Source organism: Mytilus edulis, chromosome 6, assembly GCF_963676685.1.
Source record: "Mytilus edulis chromosome 6, xbMytEdul2.2, whole genome shotgun sequence".
Lineage (NCBI taxonomy): Eukaryota > Metazoa > Mollusca > Bivalvia > Mytilida > Mytilidae > Mytilus > Mytilus edulis.
This window is the reverse complement of record NC_092349.1, coordinates 72,842,968-72,862,630: the sequence shown is the minus strand read 5'-3', so window position 1 is coordinate 72,862,630 and position 19,663 is coordinate 72,842,968. Positions and strand designations below refer to the sequence as shown.

Genomic DNA, 19,663 nt, shown 5'->3' with positions numbered 1-19,663 from the left:
ACATGGTGGGTGATAAATGCATAGACGAATAGTTTATCCTGTCGATTCGCCGATCTTTTTCCGTTTAAAGTTGATGCAATTTCCTCAATGTTGTTTGTTAAGATGACCAGTTTTCATCGATTAACGCGATTTGAACATTGTTTAGGTTCATCATTACCTCAAATATGGCCGTATTTACACTACAAATTTCATTCTGAGTACAGACAAACCTGTGCAACTGAACCCGTTTTAGAGCATGAGCTTGTCCTAGATAAATACACTTAACATGCATTGTAAGTTTCTAAATGTTAAAAACTTAATTCTGATATGACGTGCTTCTTTCGCTTTGTAAACAACACCTCCCAAGTAAATCCACGTGTATCTGAACCTATTTGTAAACGCGATGGCGATTTTATTGTTTTAAAAACTTAATTGAAAAAAGACTATATAAGTTTGAATCGTATTCGAATGCATAACAATAAGGATTTATAAACAAGAGCTCCGTGAAATCTACAAAATCAAAATGAAATAAAATCCCACGAAAGTTAATTAATGCTTTTGGCGCATTTAAGTAATTTCAAAACATGACGTCATACACATTAAAACGCGAAAGAAGAAGGTATTTCTGTTACTTAACCATTGAAATTCGTACAATATAACACTAATATGATTTTTTGAGATAGGTGTTGTTTTATTTTCTGTTATATTACATTAACTCATATTTACAGATTTCAGCAAGTCAACATTGATGGCTCACTAGTTACAAAATGTCAACTTTGAATTTAACGGGAGCTTATGAGAAAAAGATGTAGATTAAAAATGTTCGGTTTGAGAATTAAGAAAAAAATAAGTTCTTTTTTCTAAGCGGTTATTTGCAAAATAATTCATGCAAGCTACAGATTTGTAAAAAAATGTTTTAGCTTTATCTAACAGGTAGAAAAAAATAACAGCCACACACACGGCATTTCCATCCTCGCTTCAGATTTTTATTGGCCATATTTGTCCTATTAGAATCGAAATTATTCATGGAAGCCATAGATCAGTTGCTAACGCTCAGGATACAATTCGATTATCACGGCCAAGCCATGTGTGTATTTCCAACAATTCTATGACTTCCATGAATAATTTCTTAATAGAATTTGCTATTAATTTTTTTTCAGTTCATGCAGAAGGTGCAAAAATAAATTAAATTGGAAATTTTTTTTGAGAAGCTCTCCTAGTATTGTAAATAGACTCTGAGTGCGTGATTTTCTCTCTGTATTAAAGAACCATTGGTGGCCTTCAGCTGTTTTCCGCTCTTAGGTCGGGTTGTTTCAAAAAGAAATATGCAAGACTGCAACCATCGACAATAACTGAATAACAAGCTACTAACTTATGTAAATGTTGAATTGGCAGCAACCATGTAAAACGGTTAATGATTTACTCTCCTCAACTAGAGATAAAGAAAACACAGATTCAGCTTCCTCCTCTCATTTTTCTAGACATGCACTGCGAATTTGAGTTCAATGTTTATTTATGTACTAAAATCAATGCTAAACAGGACGATTTCAAAGGATACATTTCGGCAATCAAGTAGTACATAGATTTGCGGAAACTGTTATGTATTTCTCTAAATCATATATGCTCCATCATGAAAAAAAAACCCCGAAAGAAACGCTTTTTATCGTCGTCAGATTTTGTAATTGTGCAGGACTATAAAATTGAGAAACGAAATGGAAATGTGTCAAAGCGACAACAACCCGACCAACCATAGAGCAGCCGAAGGCCTCCAATGGGTCTTCAATGTAGCAATTTAGTATAGTACACCGTACTCAGTCATTCGACAATTTATGCTCTGTTTTTGGAAGTAAATACTAAGACCCAAGATTAAAAATAATAGCATCACCATTGAAAATTGTATGATGAAAGAAAAAAGAAAAGAGGAAGATCATTCATTTTGTTTTAGCAAAGAAGTAAACAGAGGGAATAATCAACTTATAATTTACTCACTTTCACCTAAAATTAACGTATTATAAAGACTTTTTTGAAAGCACAATTACGAACTTTTCTGTAACACTGGTTGTCGGAGGCTTGTCATATAGTATGTAAATGATAATTTAACTGTTTAAAAAATATCTAATTACAACAAAGGTAAAGTATACACATGTTAAGCTTTTTCAATTTATTATTTGCAAAATGATCCGAAAGAAATTTAAATCTTTCAAATTGCATTTTAATAGAGTTGCTTAAAAAGGAAGATCATAATCAATGGATATTCATATTTTGTAAACAGTTACTGATTATTTATACAGTTTCTATGCGGTTTTGATTGTGTTTTGACTATCTATCACGTATGATATATTTAATCAACACCAAGGTAGTATAAATTTCATAGTTTGTAAAAACAACTTTAAGGACCATTTACAAAATTAGAAAATATAAGTGAAGTGACTTTATATACATCAGAAATAAAAGGTAAATAGTCATATATTACTAAGGTATCTTTTTATGAGGAAGAACGTACAAATAGGTCAACATTGCAATAGAAACTAATACTTTTATAGAATTTCTAAATCTCCCTGGAAATGTTTTTTTCTTCAACGAGTTCAGCTGGATGTCTAATTGTGAAATATATAAACTGCTCATATAAATATAGGAAGATGTGGTATGAGTGCCAATTAGAAAACTCCCCATCAAAATTAAAAATGCTTATTCATGATATACAGCAGACGTATGTTTTTATGAGAGACTTCACCTTTTCAACTTGAGAAAAAAAAAGAACAGACAATTCACATTTATACTTTGTGTTTGAACTATTATAGTTTTGTTTTATGAAATATATCTGACAGATTTAAAACATAGAAGTAATCAAATTTGTTATTTGAGTAGATATGAAAAAAATATAGAAGTAATTGAGAAAATAGTTATCAAAGGTACCAGGACTATGATTTAATACGCCAGACGCGCGTTTCGTCTACATAAGACTCATTAGTGACGCTCAGACCAAAATAGTTATAAAGCCAAACAAATACAAAGTAAAAAATCATTGAGGACCCAAAATTCCTAAAAGTTGCTCCAAATACGGCTTAGGTAATCTACTCCTGGGATAAGAAAATCCTTAGTTTTTCGAAAACTTTAAAGTTTTATAAACAGGAAATTTATAAAAAAAAAAATGACCATATAATTGATATTCATGTAAACACTGAAGTGCTGACTACTGGGCTGGTGATACCCTCGGTGACGAAACGTCCACCAGCAGTGGCATCGACCCAGTGGTGTAATGACAAAAAAAGGTTTATACAGGGCACTTTTATTATATATTTTATTTGTATAAAACATATGGTATGACCAGTCCAGTTTGAGCTTTAATTCAGAAGAATGGTGTTTGGTCAAAATATTCTAATTTGGTCAATTTTGGTATCAAATGAAACTGTAGAACATGTGATCACTGAAACACTTCTTTTTAAACTTTTTTCAATAATGAAAATTATATTCAATGATAAAGGAAGGTATATTTTGCCTATGGCTATGTCACTAAAAGTATGTTCAGTGTTTTATCACAAACCAAGGTACGCTAATTGATTTGGCATGAACTGACACACTTGTTTTGAATTAATGAAAAAATAGGGTTGCATTTTTTAATTTGAGGAATTTTTACTTAACAATCCATGGGCTTTGTATTAGTGTTTGTATTCCATAAGAGGTCAATTGTTAATTTCCATTGATTTGATTTTTTGGTAGATTTGATTGTTTTGGTAATTTTCACAACTTAAAATATGCTCCAACTGTATTCGTAATTGAGATTAGAGCAAAACACTGTATTTAAAATAAATATGAACATTCAAGTACTAAAAAATTGATTGTTCGATTTTTTTTCCGGATTCCCGTGTTCAAAACTTTGTTAACTTTGAAAGGACATTTCAGTCAAATTGACGTATTTGTAGATCTATAACAGGGGTCCCGTCCCGCCCAATATGCTCCTTGAAACAGAATCTAAGTAATATGTATCCATCACTTGCTTTTTCGCCGTAAAAATAATTGGTGAGATAATAGCCATTCCTTCATAACTTAATATTCTATCAAAATGAAATACAATAGCATACTGATAAGTTCAAAAATATTTTATGAAAACTTGCTGGTAAACACATTTTTTTTCTCTCACATCAGGATGAATGTCGCAGGATTGTATTGGTGCATGTAAATTAATATGCGTACTGATGCAACTGTTTACAAAATATCAATTCTGTAAAATGTTATATCTTTTCTGAAAACCCCTCCACAAAAATCAAAACACAACAAATGTAAAGTTTCACACAGGTATAGTGTCTTTGTCATATTAAATAATAGCCGAATTGTTCTGTAACACTGGTTGTCGGAGGCTTGTCATATAGTATGTAAATGATTATGCAACTGTTTAAAACATATCAATTATGTACAGTAGTATATATATATTGAAAGAAAACTCCACACCAAAAAAATCTAATTACAACAAAGGTAAAGTATACACATGTTAAGCTTTTTCAATTTATTATTTGAAAATGATCCAAAAGAAATTTAAATCTTTCAAATTGCATTTTAATAGAGTTGCTTAAAAAGGAAGATCATAATCAATGGATATTCATATTTTGTAAACAGTTACTGATTATTTATACAGTTTCTATGCGGTTTTGATTGTGTTTTGACTATCTATCACGTATGATATATTTAATCAAGACCCAGGTAGTATCAATTTCATAGTTTGTAAAAACAGCGTAGGGGACCGTTTACAAAATTAGAAAATATATAAGTGTAGTGACTTTATATACATCAGAAATAAAAGGTAAATAGTCATACATAACCAAGGTATCTTTTTATGAGGAAGAACGTACAAATAGGTCAACATTGCAATAGAAACTAATACTTTTATAGAATTTCTAAATCTCCCTTGAAATGTTTTTTCTTCAACTAGTTGAGCTGGATGTCTAATTGTGAAATATATCAACTGTTCATATAGATATAAGAAGATGTGGTATGAGTGCCAATTAGACAATTTCCTATTAAAATAAAAATGCTTATTCCTGATACACAGCAGACGTATGTTTTTATGAGAGACTTCACCTTTTCATCTTGAGAAAAAAAAAAGAAGAGACAATTCACAATTATACTTTTTGTTTGAACTATTATAATTTTGTTTTATGAAATATATCTGACAGATTTAAAACATAGAAGTAAACAAATTTGTTATTTGAGTAGATATGAAAAAAATATAGAAGTAATTGAGAAAATAGTTATCAAAGGTACCAGGACTATGATTTAATACGCAAGACGCGCGTTTTGTCTACATAAGACTCACCAGTGACGCTCAGACCAAAATAGTTATAAAGCCAAACTAATACAAAGTAAAAGAGCATTGAGGACCCAAAATTCTTAAAAGTTGTTCCAAATACGGCTTAGGTAATCTACTCCTGGGATGAAAAAATCTTTAGTTTTTCGAAAAATTCAAAGTTTTGTAAACAGGATATTTATAAAAAAATAAATGACCATATAATTGAAATTCATGTAAACACTGAAGTGCTGACTACTGGGCTGGTGATACCCTCGGTGACGAAAAGTCCACTAGTAATGGCATCGACCCAGTGGTGTTATTACAAAAAAAAAGTTTATACAGGGCACTTTTATTATATACTTTATTTGTATAAAACATATGGTATGACTAGTTTTGAGCAGTTTGAGCTTTAATTCAGAAGAATAGTGTTTGGTCAAAATATTTTAATTTGGTTAATTTTGGTATCAAATGAAACTGTAGAACATGTGATCACTGAAACACCTTTTTTGAAACTTTTTTCAATAATGAAAATTATATTTAATGATAAAGGAAGGTATATTTTTCCTATGGCTATGTCACTAAAAGTATGTTCAGTGTTTTATCACAAACCATGGTACGTTAATTGATTTGGCATGAACTGACACACTTGTTTTGAATTAATGAAAAATAGGGTTGCATTTTTTAATTGGAGGAATTTTTACTTAACAATCCATGGGCTTTGTATTAGTGTTTGTATTCCATAAGAGGTCAATTGTCGATTTCCATTGATTTGATTTTTTGGTAGATTTGATTGTTTTGGTAATTTTTACAACTTAAAATATGCTCCAACTGTATTCGTAATTGAGACTAGAGCAAAACACTGTATTTAGAATAAATATGAACATTCAAGTACTAAAACATTGATTGTTCGATTTTTTTCTGGATTCCTGTGTTTCAAACTTTGTTTACTTTTATAAGGACATTTCAGTCAAATTGACGTATTTGTAGATCTATAACAGGAGTCCCGCCCAATATGCCCTTGGAACAGAATCTAAGTAATATGTATCCATCACTTGCTTTTTCGCCGTAAAAATAATTGGTCAGATAATAGACATTCCTTAAAATAGTCTATCAAAATGAAATACAATAGCATACTGATAACTTCAAAAATATTTTATGAAAACTTGCTGGTATTACAATTTTTTTCCTCTTACATCAGGATGAATTTCGCAGGATTGTATTGGTTCATGTAAATTAATATGCGTGCTGATGCAACTGTTTACAAAATATCAATTCTGTAAAATGTTGTATCTTTTCTGAAAAACCCTCCACAAAAATCAAAATACAACAAATGTAAAGTTTCACACAGGTATAGTCTTTGTCATATTAAATAATAGCCGAACGTTCCAAAGCAAATTTAATAGTGTTTTTTAAAAAGAAAGATTATTATCAATGAATATAGATATTTTGTAAACAGTTACTGGTTTATACAGTATATTTTTTGTTTGATTGTTTATTGGCTAACTTTCAAGTATAATAATTATGTTAGAATAATTTTGAATAAATAAATTTGATATGATTTGCTTATAAGGCAATACGTTCAATATTATTAGTCGGGAGTCGGGAGTCGGGTAGCAAGGCGACGTTGGCCGCACTTCTTTTTAAATTTAAGCAAGATTGCGGCGACAATAACACAATCTGTCTCGGCGTTAAAAAAAATCAATTATCCCCTTGCGTTAATTGTTTAATCAAATAATAAACACAAAACATTCATTTGAATGATATAAAAAAGAATTTTGTAATTTTTTTTATCAGATAGCAAATTTTAAGGAATACATATTACTGCGTGACCAATACAAATATTAATCCGCTTATCTCCAGTTTGAATAATTATACGCATTTAAAGCATTTATAAAGGAATATATTGGTGTTTAAACTGGCCCAATTCACACAAAGATATATGCGAGTTAATTGGTCGAGTTCACTTCACAGTACACTTTTGTTTGAAGGGCTTTAAAAACAATTCATGAAACCTTTAGCATAAAAACACATACTTCATTGTCCGGCATAAACGACATAGACATGACAAATGTAAAAAAAATTAGAACGAAAAATAAAAAATAGCTTAACTATAATCAAACATATAATAAAGGACATATATGACATACATGAACCACTGACAAAAATTAAGCTACAGGCTCTTGGCTTTATACAGGCACATCAAAATATGGCTTAATAAAACATTAAAATGACTTATGTCAAGCCTTTCCTAACCTGCGAAATTTTTGTATATGTTCAATTATTTGGCATCCAGTTAACCTGCAACATGAGTTCCTTGACCTTACGCTTTACAAATATTTTATTTTTGTATTTGTAAAGGTCATGTCAACTAGTAAACCTATATCATGTGGACGTTGTCGAGAAAAAAAAGTACTAAATAACGCTATTATCTGGTGTTACAACTGTGATGAAGGATTATGCTGTATGTGTTCCGGTCATCACAAAAGATCTCAACTCTCAAGGTATCATAAAACTATTGATATCAAAAAGTATAAACTGTCTATCAAAACTGCTATAACAGAATATGAGAAACAAAGTTCCTCAAGTCAGTCAAATGTAGGAATTGAAAGTTTAACAAGTGCAGTGGAGAGAAAAAACATTATAAGATGCATACAGTCTGTCGAGAAAGATATCAACTCCATCAGCGCTGTTAAAACAGAATGTCTTAAACATAATCAACAGCTAAAATTGTACTGTCCAAGTCATTTAATGCCTTGTTGTGATGAGTGTATTTCCACAAGTCATTCAAGATGTAAAGGAATCGATAGTTTAGCAAGTGTAGTGGAGAAAACAAACATTGAAACATACAAAGAATTTGTAAATAAAAATATCAACTCAATTTTACATCACTTGGACGAATTGACAAATAACAAATCACCAAACATCAAACTTGGAGAAAACCAATGTGAAGACATAAAGGAATCACAAATTGAAATTAAGAAGAAAATAAATACACGCTTTGACTTACTGGAGAAAAAAGTATTTGGAGAAAAAGACGTCATTTTTGATAAGGAAAAGTCACAAGCCTTATTTTTAATAAACGAAATAGAAGGAAAAAAGAAAAGGTTAAAAGAAATCCAAGACAATTTAAACGCGATCACTACACTTAGAAAACAGGAATCATTTTTAGGTGTACATATTATTGAACAACAACTACCTCCATTTCAAAGATATATTGAAAATCTTGATGATAATGAGATATTCAACACACTAAACAAGTTTAGATCGTTGAAATCTTTTGAAGAAGAAGCCATTGATAAAACCTTGAACAAAGAAACAAGTATGAGGAGGGAAGCACAAGTAGAAACACAAGAAATAAAATACATGACAGTAAATATTGAGTCAAAGAATGAGATCAATACAGGTATGGTTATTAGAGACATGATTTGTTTGATTGATGGAAGAGTTGCATTAGTGCAATGGTTTGGTAATGTTTACTTACTTTCTTCTGATTGCAGCCTTGTGACAAAGATACCTATAAATGGGAACGCCTGTTGTGTTACACAGATTAATCTGAACACTATTGCTATCAGTTATCCTAATCAGAAAGCCATCGCCATTTTCGAATTGGAGAATGAAACAATTACCAAGGTTATCATATTCGAAAAACATTGCTATGGATTATCATTTTGCGATAATTATCTGGCTGTATGTTTGGGTAACAACGACATCTGTATTACTGACTTGGTGGGAAATATACTGAGCTCAATACAAGTTCACAGTGAATCACTCCTCTGGAACCTTGTTTACCGCAATGACGTACTAATCTATAGTGACTGTTCAGGTAAAGCAGTTTACTGTATTGACCTATCAGGTAAACAGCTCTGGGAATATAAACAGGAGTTAGTAAAGCCGGCCGGAATTTGCACAGATAATTATGGTAACATTTTTATAGCAGATGAAGGGTCTCATAGGATAACAGTAATATCACAAGATGGACATCATAGTAAAGTTCTGGTTTGTGAAGAGGATGGACTGGACTATCCTCGGTTTATTTGTTTCGAATATAATGAGTCTTCAGGTTTCATTTGTGATTGCAATGGTGAATACTTGGCAAAATTCAATTTAAGTTATGCATGAAATGTATATCGAGAAATTTCATAAAGGTGGTACCTAGCACCTGAACTAAAATTAATTTGGCTCGTTTAATTTTCTTTAAATTTTGACAAAGTATTTAGTTTGACCCTTTGACAAAAATATAAAAATTTCAAAAACTTTGAACCAACCGTTTAATCAGAAAATTACACTGGTTATATAGCAGTTTGACAAACACTAATTTTGATCATTGAGAAGCTTAATATTCCATTAACAACACAACGTAATTAAAACGTTTAGCTGATTTTATAGAGTTATCTCCCTGTAGTGTTAGGTACCACCTTAAGTGACTTGCCTATGACAGTAAAGTCTTTCCAGTCATTAAAAAATATCAAATCTCAAGGAATAATTCATATGTAATCAATGGCGTTATGTAACACAATATTTTGAAATATTTCAGATCAAGACCAAATTGTTTTTCTATTCATTTTTTAGACGCCGAACTATATCAATTAAGGGAAATAATATTCTACAGACAACACACAACCTTTAATGAATAATTGAAGTTTTATATGAAAAGAAAACTTGGTTTTATGGGGCAATGTATTTTACCCTTTCTTGTAAGAAAATTCAAATATACTATAAAAATCATAGTAATTTTATAAAAAATAAAACCCATTATATACGAATAAACTTAAGGATGCACATAAGTAAAAAAAAAAATCTAGATTTTAAAATTTCTCGTAAACTAAAAAAGTTTCTGAAAAATAATAGAGAAAAATAAATACAAACCATCTTTCAAAGTCAATTACTCTTATAAACGGTTAAACATTTTGCTTCTTCAATTTTTGTCTATCAAAAACAAACGCATAAAATAAATGAAATCATTTTTAAAAGGCAATAAATCATATAAAATGTCAATTGACGAATTGCTTATGTGAATTTTTTGTGTAGATCATATTTCGTTGAACATTTTAACCGTTTAATGTTTCTCTCTTTCAACTTCAGTTTAAAGAAATCAAAAGCGTAAACATTTTTTTATAGGAAAAACAAATAAAAAGAGAAATTTGTAAACTTTTTTGCAATAGCAACCATATTTGTTGCTGACAATTAGTGCAAACAAACTTAATAGATATATATATATATATCTGTAATATTTAAAGTTAAAACATGATAGTGTATCATACGCCTATTTGGCTGGTTGAATCATTATGTTAATACTCAATGTACATTATATTGTATATATTCAGGTTGCACTCTTATAAACCATTTATTCAGTCATTAATTCGTATTTGTATAGACTACAATGATGCTAAATAGATAAAACAACATAAGTTCTACTTTAAAAGAAAATTGACTTGAAATGCCTTTTTATTTCTGTTACTTAAAGTACTGGTATATGATATTTTATCACTAACAAATATAAGGATTTCAATAAAAATAATTTTTAAGAAATATTGTATACAAGCCCATCACTTCTATATCATAAGGTAAAAATAAGAAGATGTCGTATGCTTGCCAATGAGAAAACTCTTCTAAATGGATCTAACGACGTTGAAGAAAGAACCTATATGTCAACTGACAGTATTTAACAATGAGCATAACCTTTTACGCATAGCAAGTTATAAAAGATCCCAAAATAAAAAATCTAAGAGAATTTAAACTAGAAAAATACCCACATGGTTTATGAAAAAACTATAAACGGAAAACAAATTTTATCGACACCGAAAAACGACAACAACTGAATAACAGGCTCGATATTAGAACAGTCACATACAGATCATGGCGGGGTTAAACATGTTTGCAGGTGCCAATTACTACCCTTAACCTGAGCTAGTGGTGTAACAGCACCACACAAAATACCCCATAGAAATCAGTTGAAAAAGAAGCAGGTCTTCAGATTGATACAAAGCACAGTGCAAACTTAGAAAAACGCCACAGACACAACGTAATTTGTTTTACAAGCCCAAACTTATCACTACAAAATAATAGTATAAAACCGTAAAGATGTGTGTTGATTGCCAATAAGAAAACTCTCCTCCAGGACCAAAACGATGTAGGATGTAGAAACTATGTGTCAACTTAAGTCATTAACAATGATCAAAACCTATCCGCACCGCATGCTATAAAAAGTCCCAAAATGACAAATCTAACACAATCTAAACGAGAGACTATCAGTATTGATATGTACAAATCAATAAACGAAAAACAAATAAAAAATACCCCGTAGATACTCGCTTATAAGTCGGAAGTTTGGGAGAAAAATTCGGAATCCAGAGAGGGGTACCGACTTATAAGCGAGATCCAGCGACCAGAGGAAAAATCCAAGCTCGAGAAAAGTGGTCAGGAGTGAATTTCCTGGTCAAACCTACGTCGGTGATTGCCAAACCTACATAAATCCCTAAATTAAAAGTTTTTGTTGAAAATAAATGACTGCAATACTGTCTTTGTGTTTTATTTGTTCTCTGTTAACCGTTTTCTGTCAAATTGTGTTGAATTTCCGACTGTTTCCGGTTTGTGTATTGATTTCATGGTCAAATGGTTTGTGCATAAACCCAAAAGAAAGAGCCAAGAACCAAAAATGAAAACGAGATAACAATGTACCAACTATGTAAAAGGATGTATTCAGTGGAGAAATTGTGTAATTATTGTGATATCATGATATCAATTCAATACTTATAAATCATACAATAATCAAAAATAATTTTAAGATTCATTCCCATGATCAAAATATTATTCATTAAAATGTCTCAGGTAAACACAAAGATTACAAAATTGATTGGCAAGCCAATATAATCCATTGATAACCCCTAATTAAGAGACAAAGAGTTGTATTCACTAAAGGTGTGAAAAATATCAGTGATAGGTGAACAGATGACACTAATGAGTTGGAGTTATTTTAATATAAAGTTGATTAGCTTCACTTAATTTTTTTAATCCTTTAATCATCACTATATAATAAGAATTATGAAGTGTACATGCTCTTTAACACTGAGTTATGTGTGCTGTGAAAAATATTGATTGACTTAATTTTTTCAGGTTCATATTGGTTTATGTTCGCTTTTCCCAAACAATAGGTTGTCAGTCATACCCTACAAAATCATTGATGCATTAAGTAAAAAACACATGGCTAATCTGTAATCAAACAGTGAACAAAACAACAGGAATGAATACATCTTTATTATTAACAGCTATACAAATTATCATAATCAACATCAACTAAATTCAAACCAAACAAACATTCATGCAGAAAATGAATATAATTCTTGGATTTGCATTGGTTTTACCGGCGTTCAGTTAAGGTCAGCTGCAAAAAAAATGTCCAATTTTTGTCCGACTTATACGAGGGTCAAGACTAAATCCTCAGAATTTGCAGCTGAAAAGGGCAACCGACTTATAGTCGGATCGACTAATAGGCGAGTATCTACGGGGGTTCATCAAAAAACGACAATAACTACTTAAAGGCTCCTGATTTTGGGCAGTCACATACCAAACATTGCAGCGTTAAAGATATTTGTTCGTGCCAATCACTACCAGGATTGGCAAAAACCCGGGTTTTATGAGTATTGCCCAGCCCAGTGGGAAATACTGGGACAACCTGGGTTTTACTGGGTTTTAGTGGGTAATACTGGGCAATACTGGGTAATATAAAATATTTGTCTGAAATTTAAAGAGAATTCAGTGATAAACACAAATGCAATACATTTAATAAGATATTTATACCCTATTTTGTTTGTTTAGCATTTGTCTAGATTGGCAAACTGTGAATAGAAAGCAAATAAATCATTTTTTTCAAATGAATATAGCTCCTATTAAGAATTAACAATTACATGTATTAAAGAAACATCACATTTAAATAAAGTATATGTACTGTCACTAATTAATAAGTAATTATTCAGATTAGAACACTGATTTGTTTATGTAACAATAATCAGTCCTTTCAATTTTGTAAGTGTTAATGGCATGACCCTGTAGGGTGTTTATTTAGCAATATGAATGTATAACAATTAAAATTAACAATTTACTTAAACACTGCAATAAAATGCATTTTTCAAAGTTTGGATTATTGAAACAATACTTGGTAATTAAAAGGTATCTTTAAACGTGCAAATCTTGTATTCTGCCTACATATAAAATTAATAGAAAAGAGAATGAAATTGAATTTTCTAGAGAAGACTGTCAATGGTTATCTGTATAAAAAGTATATATTTAGCTGTTATACTATGAAACTATAACAAGTCTTTACTATTTTGTGTTAAATAAGCTTAAAAAATCATATTGCCCAGTAATGCCCACTATCACCCATTTCTTAGAGTATTGTCCAGCCCGGGAAAACCCGGGTTTTCCCGCCCGGGAATTCCCGGGTGGGTAATACTTTGCCAACCCTGATCACTACCCTTAACTTTAGACAATGGTTGACCAGTACGAAACAAAAACAAACCTTAAAATGCAGTTGAAAAAGAAACAGCTCTTCAGATTGATACAAAGCAAAATGACAACTTAGAACACAAAAAATACAAAGTAACCTAATCTGAGACTGTGGTGTAAAAGCACAGGAATAAACCATAAACGTCAGTTGAAAAAAGAAGCATCTTTTCAGATCGATGCACAGCATTTACTAAGAAAAACACAGAAAGTACATATCTGAGAGTATTCACAGTTACACAAAGCCAGTTCAAAGCCAATAACAATTAATACAAATTATATATCTAAGACTAAATATATATCGGAACAAATCCAACGTGCGATAAATTAAGTGTAAAATCGTCATCTATAATCAAAGAAAAACATGTTCTTGTGCCAAAATATAGATACCAACACATTAAAGGACCATTATTATAGCAAACAATTTTAATTGGGTTTTACTTTATGAACGAAATCCTTGACTTAATAATGTTCGAGTATAACGTAGATTTCGTTCATTGAAATCCAAAAACCGTCACTACACACACCAGTATAGCGAACGAATTGTGATATATATTTATATATATAAATCGTAAGAAGGGGTCAAAGGAGCCACAAAATCCCACAATGGACAATTAAAATTGGGAACGAAAATCATCAACCATCATGTTAGCAATAATAGTGAAACTACCTTATTTCTCATTGGTCAGACAAACATGTTTGATCTACGAACTACAAGACACGTTTATGCTTTGAAAAGGTAACGTTGCTTAGACCGATTAGAACACAACTTCTAAAACCTGATTGATGTTGCTTACTTAATATCTGCTTAAGGTGGTACCTAACACCTTTACTAAAATTAATTTGGCTCGTTTAATTTTCTTAAAATTTTGATAAAGTATTTACTTTGAACCTTTGACAAAAATATAAAAATTTCAAAAAATTTGAACCAACCGTTTAATCAGAAAAAATACACTGGTTATATAGCAGTTTGAAAAAAACTTGTTTTGGTCATTGAGAAGCTTAATATTCCTTTGAGAACACAACGTCATTAAAACGTTCTGCTGATTTTACAGAGTTGTCTCCCTGTAGTGTTAGGTACCACCTTAAATACCATCCTTAAACAATTTCTATACTCCCTCCTGACTGTTGCCAATTTTATAACACAATCAAAGCAACAGAGAAACTTAAATACTCAAGAAATTATAAACAACTAGCAATAAGCTGGAAAAATCAATCATCAAGCAAATATAGATCTTTTATTAGATATCAGTAAATTGAATGTCTGGAATTTATTAAATTGCAGTTACATTTTGTTGTGAATTAATATTTCTGTAACAATACATAATTGCTACCTACCGCAATTATCTGGTAAAGCGGGTGTTCACAAATATATTCTATGAAAATTTGAATGTGACCCACCGAGTTAGACTATTTACCGTTTTTTTATAACATGAGCAAGACGACGGGTGCCACATGGGGAGCAGGATCTGCTTACACTTTCGAAGCACCTGCGATCACATCCAGTTGTTTGTAGGGGTTCGTGTTACTTAGTCTTTAGTTTTCTAGTTGAGATTTGTGTACTTTTGTCTGTTTTTTATTTAGCCATGGCGTTGTCAGTTTATTTTTGATCTATGAGTTTGACTGTCCCTCTGGGTACTTTCGCCCCTCTTTTAAGTGCATAAAGTGACGTCTGATTTTTAAAAAACGAAAATGATTAGCAGTGAAACCAATTTTAACTTAGCCCTGTGTATACTTACACGTGTCTTTTATGTGAGTTTTGTATCAAGATATACAATACTAGTAAATATGTTATACGTGTAGCAATATGCCTTTCTGAAAGTAATGCCTAATTAAAAAAATATGTTCAGCAGATATTTGGTACAGATAGCACTGTATTTGATTTTCAATATTTTGTACATAAGTTTAACTAAACAATCGTAATACTAGTGTGTTAAAAAAATTGTCAACTAGCATCTGATAAGTGTGCACTTCAATATTAACTGGTGTAGACGATAATCAGTGATAATTTTTCAATTTTGTTTTTCTTTAAATAAGAATCGTTTTACTCCTAGGTCGTGACTTTGCGCTGGTCTCCTAACAAATCGTTTTAATTTCTACATACGTTCATTCTTGTTCATTAAATGCTTTTTAGTTACACTTTGCCATTCATATAGGTATGTAGTACTTCAACATCAACAAGAAGACTATCAAAAACAAGCTTCGAGTCACTCTGTAACTATACCGTGTGACCAATGAATGTGACGATTGGTTACTAATAGATCATATATCCAACGTGATGGTCTCATTTAAGTCTAAATTTTCTTTGATATTCAAGGTCAATTACAAAAATTGTAACAACGATAATTTAATGCCACATGTATTAAATATGTTTATTGAAACTTTTTCGGCGTCTTATACTACACCGTTGAGTATGACATTTTGCACTCACGAAAGTCATATTTTCATAATTAAGAAAATTAATGGTTTGATGGGCAGTTAAAAGTGATTATTTAACAGTCGATAATGGATGAAAATCAAACTAATATGGTACATAAAGGTGAGAATATATCAAGAGAACAATATGTTTCTCTAGTGATTTAATTAAAATATAAAGTGTTTCTTTTTGCAATTTAGTTTGGCGGGAACTATTAAGCAACGATTAAAAATGTGTCAGCTAGTGGTTGGTATCGACTGCACGGTTCACTATTTTTTGTAATTTTTGCAATAATGAACTGTTCAACTGTATCCGTAAATATGTATCTTATACCTTTACCGTTATTTTAGCTATGATAGAAAAAGTAACTTATTTATAGACCACTTATATTGGAATGTAAGGCAGAAACAACAAAATGTGAATAATAAACTGATTAATGCATACCATTTTTTTTAAACAGAGGACTGAAACCATTCTATATATAGTCTCATACTAGCTATGATGTTGGAGTTTTGATGTTCCGTGTTTAATGCCTTACTGTGATTGTTCGATCAATAACAGCAATACATGTACCATTCTATTGCCTTTTTGTGTTTTTTGCTGTGCAGATACTGATTTTGTCTCATAGATGGGTACCCCATATCTTTTCTTTTCTTTTATGAAAAACCATTGTAGGTAAGAAATAAATCTATGATTAATTTTTAAAAGTCAAGCTTATATTTAGTACATATCCATGTTCAGATATTTCCTTTATGAAACCAACACGTTGTCTAGCTGACTATGCGGTATAGGCTTTGCTCATTGTTGAAGGCCGTACGGTGACCTATAGTTGTTAATGTCTGTGTCATTTTGATCTTTTGTGGATATTTGTCTCATTGGCAATCATACCACATCTTCTTTTTTATACGTTGTCGTCGAATTGATTTTCATTAAATAAATTAATCAGTGTAAGCTTATTGCTTCTCTTGTAAGAAAAATGCAGAAGACATAGTCAAGTATTTCAAATCATGCATTTGTAAATATAGATTGTACCTCTGCATCGAGTATTATACGATATTTCACGACAAGATGTGATTTTTTTTTTCAAATGCGTATTTCAGTAAAGGACACTGTTCATGTGAATCGTTAATTCAAAGGAAGCAGGACACTTTGACACCATAAAGGAATGTTGATTTAGAAAGATAAGCATGCAGTCGGGGAAGTATAAATCGGATATTTACGTCATTATGTGTCTGGTAGATAATTGTCTCATTGGCACCCATACCGCATCTTCTTATGATTTCCGGCATTATAGACAAATGAGGATGAGGTAAGCACTGGACATTTATTTTCAGGCTTAAACATAATCATCACTTTCACATGTAAAGTAAAGTGTTTAATTTGAACACTTTTTGCATTTTAAATAAGCCATCCAGCGAACCATGTCCTACCATTGTCATCACTCCCAATGTCTCCAGCGCGATCAAGTGTGGAATGAGTTCTAAATAAAATCTTATCCCCTTAATTGTCTGATATACGAAAGTTCCTGTTAAATAATCAGTGGAGCATATAGTTCTAAAATTTCCGAAGACCGTGCCTTGTACGTCCGCATTTTTGACAAGTTGATATGAACCATATGCGTGACATTCGGTTCGTATGATAAAGGTAAAACCGTACACAGCATTATACGGGGCTATGAAAATACCAGTATATTCACTATATCCTCCATTTACATTGGTAATGGAGACATCAAATAGTAATGTATGATGTGGGCTCGGATTTTGTTCTAAAGTACTCATATAGGCGTAGAATGCAGTGGTTTCTTGTGCTGCTCGAACTTTACTTTGCCTTTCTGAAAGTAAATAACAAGAAATGCACCAGTAAATTTTCCAATTACAGAGAACATGAAAAATGAAAATAAGTAGACGTGAAATGATTGCCAACGAAACAACTGAAGAGCATGAACACCACCGGTATTTAACAATGACAAGAACCGCATATTTATGATATGGTAATCTATGAAAGGCATTCGGCATGACGACATGGAAAACGATTAAAAAGAGAAAAACCTGATGCTAAAAACTAAGAACAAAAACAAAGACAAATATGGCAGACTTCGATCATTAATGACAACCACTGAATTGCATGCAATAATGTACTGCTTTTGATACTAGACATACTAGAAATGTTTAATTGAAATCAATCAAAGAAAACGGTTCATGGTGGATATCTATTCTAAATATACATTTTAAACATAATTGTAATATCAACTTATCAGAAAGTACTTAAAAGACAACTATTGACGAAGATCCTGATTTGAAATATGCACAAAAACATATAGCAGGATTTGACTAGGTGTCTGGGTTTACACAATTGACAATCTTTTAATCGAGACCATTGGAAGTGGAATATGCGACGGTAAAACATTAAATGTTTAGATAAATATATTAAATCTACGATAAAGCTGCTATATAGTCTTCTAATGAAACAACAAAGTTACCAGGCTTTAAACTGTGTCCGCTAGACGCGCGTGTGTTATTCTACAAAAGACTCATTTTTATAAATTTCCTGTTACAAAACTTTGATTTTTTCGAAAAACTAAGGATTTTCTTATTGCAGGAATAGATTACCTTAGCCGTATTAGGCACAACGTTTTGGAAATTTGGCTCCTCAATGCTCTTCAACTTTGCACTTGTGTGGCTTTATAACTATTTTGATCTGAGCGTCACTGATGAGTCTTATGTAGACGAAACGTGCGTCTGGCGTATTAAATTATAATTCTTGTACCTTTGATAACTATCATCAGTGCCGCTCGAATAAAAAGTAAAAATATTAAATTACATTAAAAGTACGAAGTTTAAGAGCACTGAAATTCTAAAGATACAAGTAAAATACCATCGAATAACACTGTATCGAAGAAGATTATTTCAAGTATTAACCAAGTTTATATCAAAATATTCCGATATGTAGAATGTGAAACTCGGTAAACTGTCGAACATTATTGATGGAATGGATAGAATTTTTTTATTGTCTCATAGCACGCCATTATACTTTTCGTCAATCTGAGATATTAATTTGCGGGAAATTATATGACACCCTCTTATGTTTAGTGGCTTATCATATATGCCCTACTATGACGTTTGTGAAAAATCCTGAAAGAAACAAAATCCGTTTCATCGTTGTCGATACTTCAGGGCTATAGTATATTAACCTTAATCGACCATTCAACCATGTATGCTCAGTTTGGGGGTACCACGATTTTTCCGAGAAAGTTGAAACATATGTACCCAGAGCCGAAATCGTAAAATCACCATGGAAAATCATATAATGAAAAATAAACGACTCGAAATAGATATAACTGGAACAGAAGAACACCATTTGTCTAAAAAAAAAATAAGAATCACAAAACTCCGAGGAAAATTTAAATCCAAAAGTCCCTAATCAAATGGCAAAACCAAAAGCTGAAACACATCAAACGAATAGACAGCAACTGTCATATTCCTGAC

General features: G+C 31.4%; 1 protein-coding gene across 3 annotated transcripts; it reads left to right on the top strand.

Annotated features, from left to right (window-relative positions):
* The first annotated feature begins 2,318 nt into the window (after positions 1-2,318).
* Positions 2,319-10,721, top strand: LOC139528357 (uncharacterized). Of its 3 annotated transcripts, XM_071324305.1 has the most exons (3): positions 4,666-4,777; positions 7,622-8,666; positions 8,761-10,721. In XM_071324305.1, exons 2-3 carry the CDS (start codon positions 7,625-7,627, stop codon positions 8,766-8,768), a joined length of 1,050 nt encoding a protein of 349 aa, XP_071180406.1. In that variant the 5' UTR covers positions 4,666-4,777; positions 7,622-7,624; the 3' UTR covers positions 8,769-10,721. The 3 variants fall into 3 exon arrangements, with proteins under 3 accessions (XP_071180405.1, XP_071180406.1, XP_071180404.1); XM_071324304.1 differs by lacking the exon at positions 4,666-4,777 and adding an exon at positions 2,319-2,433 and having other exon boundaries at positions 7,622-10,721; XM_071324303.1 differs by having other exon boundaries at positions 7,622-10,721.
* The last annotated feature ends 8,942 nt before the right edge of the window (positions 10,722-19,663 follow it).